This window comes from Ammodytes marinus, assembly GCF_949987685.1.
Source record: "Ammodytes marinus genome assembly, chromosome: 18".
NCBI lineage: Eukaryota > Metazoa > Chordata > Actinopteri > Uranoscopiformes > Ammodytidae > Ammodytes > Ammodytes marinus.
In genome coordinates this window covers 3816984-3825357 of record NC_137222.1, presented here as the reverse complement: position 1 = coordinate 3825357, position 8374 = coordinate 3816984, and the positions used below count along the sequence as shown (strand labels likewise).

At 44.3% G+C, this 8374-nt stretch overlaps 1 protein-coding gene across 2 annotated transcripts in view; it reads left to right on the top strand.

Moving 5' to 3' along the window:
• fcho2 (FCH and mu domain containing endocytic adaptor 2) overlaps positions 1–8374 on the top strand; it is a 58346-nt gene that overhangs the window by 24310 nt on the left and 25662 nt on the right. For both annotated transcript variants that reach the window (XM_080047349.1, XM_080047348.1), the window contains exons 8-12: positions 2808–2904; positions 7187–7231; positions 7745–7814; positions 7932–7956; positions 8084–8140. In XM_080047349.1, coding sequence (XP_079903475.1) covers positions 2808–2904; positions 7187–7231; positions 7745–7814; positions 7932–7956; positions 8084–8140 — 294 coding nt within the window. The remainder of the gene's footprint in view (positions 1–2807; positions 2905–7186; positions 7232–7744; positions 7815–7931; positions 7957–8083; positions 8141–8374) is intronic.

Below are 8374 nucleotides of genomic sequence, written 5' to 3'. Positions count from 1 at the left end.
GAAAGTGAAACTTATGGTGGAGCAGTTAAATAGTTAAATGAATAAATATTATAACCAAACACAATAATGTGTTGTTATCTGCTTTAGTAGCCTACAGTAGGCTAGCACATGTCGACCCCACTCGGTTTTCGTTTATTGATTTTTCCTAAATGGTATGATTTAGCCTACTTACCGGCTACACGTGTACAAGTGCAAACCCCTACTGCCTAGTCAAACCATAGAGTCAAACACAAGGGAAGAGGACGGAGATGTATAACGTGGGTCACTGTAAATAAGCCTCCATTGCTATAGCCTCGTCTCCGGTCACTGTCCTTATTGTAAACATTTCACAACTCATTTATGTAATTATACAGCGGTGCATTTGGGCATTTACTAGCTTTATCACCATTCAAACTAAAAATAAACGGTTTGTGCATCCAACAGCACAACAAGACATGATTGTGGCTCGTGTCGCTCTTGTCTCTTTCTGCAACGGACACGCGCAGTAGAGAGGGGAGTGACGCTGTGTGACGTAGACTGGTAAGGGGTCTATATGATTCCAACATTGAACAAACCTGGCAGTGTTAAAGGTGCAGTGTTTAGAATGTATTAGCATTCTTCATAACAGACTTGGTAGAAATGGAATATAATATAATATTCACAAGTGTGTTTTTAAATAACTAGATGTCTAACTAAATATTCAGATATTACACACACTGCACACTGTTTTAATTGGTGGTGAAGTTGGTGCACAAGAAACTTTTAAAGGGAGCAGCTGCAAGGATACCTGTACATCTGGGGCATCAGGATAGCATGATAGCAGGATAGCATGTTACACCCTCCCAGTGACGCTCCATTTATCACAGGAGACATGGCTGTTCACACTTCCACCAGGTCAACAGCGCACATGGACCTAGTTGTCTAAGGGAATTTTGTGATGAAATGCCCGATAAACTCTGCCTTATAGTAGCAATAGCTTTTCTCAATAGTACAGTGCTGCAGTTTGGGAGCTGTTGTCTCAAGTGAATGCAGTGCAAAGAGTCTACCTTAACAGAGGGTGTCACTGGAATCCAGAAGTTACCATGTCAACCTTGCAGGTATTCTCTGTCATAAATCAGCTCAGTGGCCATGAATGATGAACAGGGTTAGAATGCAAAGAAAGAGAAAATCCCAAATACAGCAGTAGGTCTATATTAAGTTCAGCTGTGAGCAGAAGAAGTAAGTGCAAAGTGTTGTTCTCCGTGTAGAGAGCTTTTAACTTGTATCAGGGCAGGTGTGTGTCTGTTAGCTTGCGTGCTATGTTTGTTTTTGTAAGTGAGCATATTTGTGTGTGTGTGTGTGTGTGTGTGTGTGTGAGGAGGATCCCTTGAAGGCAGAGGCATGTTTCGAGCATGTGGTTGAAAGTCTCGGCGGGCTGAAGTGTGTGTGTGTGTGTGTGTGTGTGTGTGTGTGTGTGTGTGTGTGTGTGTGTGTGTGTGTGTGTGTGTGTGTGTGTGTGTGTGTGTGTGTGTGTGTGTGTGTGTGTGTGTGTGTGTGTGTGTGTGTGCGTGCGCGCGTGTGTGTATGTGTGTGTGTGTGTGTGTGTTAATGTGTGCGAGCGCAGGGCGGGCACGCAGGTTGTTGACCTGCATCGTGGCAGCAGCACCTGACAGATCGCGTGCGCCGCAACCGAGCATACTTCCTCACCATGGTAACCTCTCTCTGTCCCCCCCACACACACACACACACACACAACCACAACATCCTCTCCTGCCTGGGCACAGAAGGCTAATGCACTCCACCTCTCCACAGGGGCCCGAGGGGCGGACACATATGTGTGTGTGTGTGTGTGTGTGTGTGTTTTTTTGTTTGATAGTGGAGCCACTCTGGAAAGCTTACAGTATCACGCACATCTAAATGGTTTGGTGAGAAGGCAGTCAGCCGCTCTCTCTCTACTCCCCCCCCCACCCCTCCTCCCTCTCCATCCCTATACATTCCCTATTCACGTTCCCCCTCAGTGAACACACAAGCACACATGCACATCCAAAACAAACAAGCAAACAAACACTACCCAGCTCCTCTTGATACTGCCCAAAGGGTAATCCGCAGACCAACGCAAGCCAACAACAATGATTCGACTTGACACCATTAGAATGACAGTGGAGCTACGGTGGCTCTCTCCACAGGCCAATTACAAAGCAAAATGTTATAAATACCAACGAAAGGCGCAGCAAGCAGCAAGCAAGCGCGACTCACAGGGGGAAATGGTATACAGCCACAAACACACACACACACACACACACACACGCGCGCGCACACTCACACTGTGCATTTGTCTCCCGGGCCTTTGCATCATAAAGCATATCGCACATGACAACACTACTTGGGTTTTTTATTCATTCTTTGAATTACTTGGTATGGTGATGACATAACTGCAACAGCTTCCTTAAAGGTGCACTATGTAACTTTGGCTGTGTCAGAGAGAACATTTTCTTACGTTATATTCTCATAACTGAATAAACAAACTTTCCTCACGGGAAAATGTGATCCCTGCATAGAACACTGTTTGAAGTTAGAAAGCTTCCTGAAAAGTTACTGTTTCACTGTTGTGATTTGCAAACTTACTGCAGGCTAACACCATACTTAATTCTGTAATACAATATTTAATGTGTTGATGATTATTTGCTTGAAAGTTTGAATGGGGGGGGGGGGTGACCCTGCTGCCAGTACTAAGATAGTATATAAATCTCACTTGGTTAAACACCTATTTGCATTAAGAATACTGGCATGATTGCATTTTCTGTAAGTGAACCATCAGTTAATATTTCCTTTTTCATTTTATTTCGTAGGTCCACAATGAATTTGTGCGGAACATTGAGAACACCTCGGTGGAGAGCTTGATACAGAAACTTGCGGAGAGCAAAGGAACAGGCAAGGAGAGACCAGGTAAGACTCTCATACCTTTAATAATTCTAACAATACATTTTCTGTCAATGTCTTAAATAAATGTGGTGTTTTATGGGATTTTTTTTGGCTTTTTCTGGCTGGGTCCATCATGCATTTTGCTTGGAGGGTATACGTGGGGTTGTATAGAATAGAGAGAGAGAGAGAGAGGGGTAATTAGGGCCATCAGAGTCAATCATGGTAATCTGCGGTAAAGGCAGGCTTGGCATTCCAGTGAGCATGTGACAACACAAGGGGGCTTTGCCGTGCTGGCAGACTAAGCAGGCAGAACCAACCTTTACAGGAGGTCAGGGCTCAACAATGACTCTTGTGTAAACTTTGCCATGCCACAATAATCAAGGGAATACTGCTTCAGACTCCTCCACCCTCCCCTAGCCACTCTACTATGTTATAACACACGCAAGCAGGCAAGCAAGAAGGCACGCACACAACAAACACGCACATGCACGCAAGTAAGAACGCACGTATGCACAGATACACACACACACACACACACACACACACACACACACACACTCACACACACGCACACACGCACACACACACACACACACACACACACACACACACACACACACACACACACAGGCGGCTCAGCTCGTTCATTCATAGTTAGCCAGTTACTCTTGCAGTCATTGCAGTATAGCTCTGCACCTTGATCTCTATATACTGTCAACTATTTGAATGTCACTCTCCCTCTCCCTGATATATATCGATCAGTCTGTGAATTCTGCTGCTGCATGCGAACAGTCTCATTGATATTACGTCATGTAAATATCCCAATCACTTGAGCTGGTTTTCCTGTACTACATTGTGGCGCATTACGTCAGGTCAGGGCCACAGAGCGTTCACCTCTGCTGTGTTTGTGTGTACACACACGTTGACCCCCGTGTGCAGACGCTGGGTCCGGGGAGTGGTGGCCCTCATTTGTTTGGACAGCAGCATTAATTGAGGCTTAAAAAAAAGAAAAAGAAACGGTCCGAAAAATTCCTTTTGTGTCAAGCTGTTCATTAGGGATCGCGCAGCAGTTCCCCGGGCCTGTCAGGAAAATAACCCGCGCGTCCCACTGATGAAATAGCTGAAGCGCTCCAGTGCCTTGAGAGAGAGAGAGGTTGAATAAACTTTCTATTGCGGAAACAATCCCAAAGTGACACGCTGCGAGGCGGGGGGGTTCGGAGTGTTCAACGATATCCAGCTGAGCTGTCAACTGGCGGAGGGCCAGACACGCAAAGCCCCCTCCCCCCCTCTCTCTCTCGCTCTCTCTCACCCCCTCTCTCTCCCCCCTCTCTCCCAGTGCCATGTGAAGCATATGCAATTTAAAAAAAGCATTGGCCTGCTCATGCGTGACTCGCATGCTTCCCTCACAGAGAGTAGAAAGAAAAGAAACATCTTCCCGTGTGTAAACAGAGTCGCCTGTCTGTTTGGGAACGCTCTAAACACTTCCTAATGTCGGCCCACGGTTAGGTAATATTCCTGTGTCTGGTGTTTGGGTATTTTTTTCTTATTTTTTTCTTATTTTTCTGCTGTTGGTTGGTGTGTGTAAATATTGTCAGATGCAATCCCAGGATGCTGTGGGGCAGAGAGGCATCCTGCTCTGCTCTGCCTGGGCCTTTACTACGTGGAGCCACAACAGTTTTGTCAAACATCCCCCGAGCTTGAATACAGAATGCAATTTGTTACTTTTTCCACTCATTTAGCCCCTTTTTTTGGGGTCTCTTTTTTTTCTTCAATTTCCTTTTGTTTGACAATATAAACAACCGAGATAACGTAAGACCAATTCTAAATAAGATAGCGATTATGAGCTTCCTCTCTAGGGAAAAAGGTGCACCTCTGAGGTCAGGCATTGGTACCTGCTTTATGCCAGCAATGATCAGTTACCTGATCAGACATCCCCCAAGCTTGAATACAGAATGCAATTAGTACTTTTTTCCATTAATTTCCCCTCTTTTTGGGTCTATTTTTTTCCTTTGTTGACAATATATACAATGATATAACGTAAGAGCTTGAGAGCTTCCCACCCAGTAAAAAGGTGCACCATAAGCTCATATACTCCGGGTACCTGTTCTATTGCCATCACAGTTTACCTAATGGGGACGATCAAATGACATCCTGTCTCACACTGTCCTCGCATGAGAGAAACTTCTTGAATGAGCGACGGGCATGCCAATTTTTTGTTTTGGTTTTCATGAAACGCTCCCTCCCTCCTTCCTTCCCTCCCTCCCTCCCTCCATCGCTTCTCACACACACACACACACACACAGAGTTGTTTCGTGCTGTCGGAGAGGGCCTGATATTGCACAGTAGAGTAGAGCAGGCCCATTGGTTGTACTTCATCCACTTGACTTGGCTGCGTGATGCTGCGTGCCTCTCGTGACTCGCCGCTTGCCTGCGCTTCACTCGGCATTGCACACACACGCCAAACAATGCGTCAACTCTCTGTGTGCTCGTGACTGGCAGCAGCCTCTTGGGGGCAAGAGGCGCATCCGACCGCTTTGCCACTGTATACATTCTGGAGTTAAAATATCATTAGCTTTTGTCGTTTTCAGGTCAAGGCATGTTAGTGTATCAGGGAAAATATTGCCAGAGGGGTCCTGTGCCCCCCCCGCCCCCCCATCTCTCTCTCTTGCTCTCTCTCTCTCTCTCTCTCTGTCTCTCTCTCTCTCTCTCTGTCTCTCGCTATCTCTCTCTCTCTCTGTCTCTCTCTCTGTCTCTCATCTTTAAGCTTAAAGGGCTTTCTAGTCACAGCATCACATCTGTGTCTGTGTGCTCTGATATTATAGACACAGATTGCAGTGCATGTCTTCCAGGTCATGCGTAACAAAAAAGGAAATTTTCGAATGCACTTAAAATGGCCTTAAAGTGTCTTTTTCTGTTATAGCAGACAGTTGTAATCACGGAACTGCTGTTGTAGTGTATGAAATAAAATACAGTGTCGCGTGTGTGTTTTTCAATTTATGGTTTAACGTATGGATTTGACATGGACTAATGTTGATTGCACACTTTGTTATATTGCCAGGGTGTCATTTGTTTTCTAATTGATAGTAGCATCTCACACCAACAGCCCCAAACTACCCAGATTTAAGCTGATTGACACGTACACTCATTGCATTCGCATGTCTCGCCTTTGGTGTGTGTGTGTGTGTGTGTGTGTGTGTGTGTGCGTGTGTGTGTGTGTGTGTGTGTGTGTGTGTGTTTTTGGAGCGTGTGTGTGATCTTAAAGCGCCGTCCCCCTTTCGTGAAAGCCTCCATAAATGTTTTTTCTGGGGGAACACTTGAAGCGTGACAATGCGATTGCGAGGAGCCCCTCGGAGGTAAATTGTGTATAATTGATGAGCATCAAATTAAGTGTAAACTGTGTTGTTGTTTTTCTTCACTGCTTCTTTCTTATCGTTTCGAATTATGTATCAGACGAACAGCCCCCCAAAAGCAATGTTATTTTTGCATTTGTGTGTTCAATATAATAGCTGGTTGTGCTCCGAGTGTTATTGCTGCCTAGAAATAGATATGACAATTTGTTAGCTCGAGGACGCTCCGATTATGTTAAGCGGCTTCGTATTTTTTATCGTGATTTTGTGAATTTTTCTGGCTCACAAAAATGTTCTATTCCTATTTTTTTCTGGGCATTTGTTTTTTTGCATGACGGAGAGAGAGAGAGAGGGAGGGAAAGAGAGGGATGGAAGGGCACCTCCTTAAGCCCAAAAGCAGCTCTGTCCGTATGGCTTTAAACACTCCACTGCGTGTGATCTTGCCCTTGTTAGTCCTATTGTAATAGGGTTAGTGTAGCGTTTGCGTGTGTGTCCCATGTGTGAAGGTTTAGTTCCAGTTCTCAGTTTAGTCTTCATTTACCTGCTGCTGTTTCCTGCATTGATTTAGAATTCAAATATTGTGTCGATTCAGTTGGTCCCAGGTGTGTGTTGGTATGAGACTCTTGTGATGAAGTGTGTGTCTCTGTGTGCATGTGTGTGTGTGTTTGTGTGTTCCCAGGAGGTAGTGTCACGTTTCTGTGAAGGCCACCAGACACACACACAGTTGACTCCGCTATTGACCCGCGTCTGCCCTCTGGGACCCAGCAATAGCCCTCTGTTTGTATACTCACTGTGTTGTATGGCGCGCCAGGCTGCATATTGTGTATTTGTGTGTGTGTGTGAGTGTGTGTGACTATTGCGTGATGTACATTCAAAGCATTCACAGCAGGAGGCCATTGACCCTTCCCGTGCCAACTGAACCTAAATGATCTTTTTTTTTCTTGTTTTCTTCTCATTAGGACCCATTGAGTTTGAGGAGTGCAATACAGCAATCGCAACTGAAGGTACAATTCTAAAAAAAATCTTTCAGAAATAAATAAAATGTTGAAGGTGCACTATGCAGTTTCAGTGGAGAAACTGCATTTTTTTAGTCTACTAAACATATTTTCTCTACATGTAATTCTTAGTATTGAATAATTCTATAATCATAAATCAAATATTTTGAGGAACCTGGAACCAAATAGACTAGAATATGTTTGTAAACCAAACTGTGGGCCCTGCAGCTGTAAACAGTGAAACAGTAACTTTTTAGGAAGCTTTCTAACTCCAAACAGTGTTCCAGGGATCGCATTTTCCTGTGAGGAAAGTTTGTTTATTCAGTTATAACAATATACCTTAGAAACATGTTCACTTCTCTGACACAGCCAAAGTTACACAGTGCACCTTTTTCAAAAAATAAACCAAAAGTTTAAGAAATGCAAGAAAGATGGCAAGTAAACATTTTTTTTTAAGGTTTAGATATTACGATCAAGAACCGATTTAATGTAATAAATGCTTTTTTTCTTTTTTTTGTCAAGGTGCCAAACCCAGGAAGAGAAAACCATTTGGTATCCCCGGTCGCAGGAAAGACAAGGACACAGACTCCACGTGAGTATAGACAATCTTTGATCCACCAACACAATCTGTGCCACTCCCCTATTAGTTTTTCTCCCTCCTGTCAAACTTTTTCATTTCAAACTGTGACGTGACCATTTTGTCTTTCAGGGAGTCGACAGAAGTTGAAGCTGCTGTGAGTCTAATCTTAAATTAAAAAATAACCAGTTCATTCTTGTGGCTACTATTGTTTTTTAAAGATCTGCTCATTAATTCAATTCATTGATTCATTGATTCATTTCTCTCTGTGTTTGTTATTGTAGAACACTGCCAATGGTGCTCCCCCCGGATACTATGGCTCCATAGACATCCAGAATGCTGTAAGCACACACACACACACACACACACACACACACACACACACACACACACACACACACACACACACACACACACACACACACACACACACACACACACACACACACACACACACACACACACACACACACACACACACACACACACACACACACACACACACACACACACACACACACACACACACACACACACACACACACACACACACACACACATACACATCAAACTTT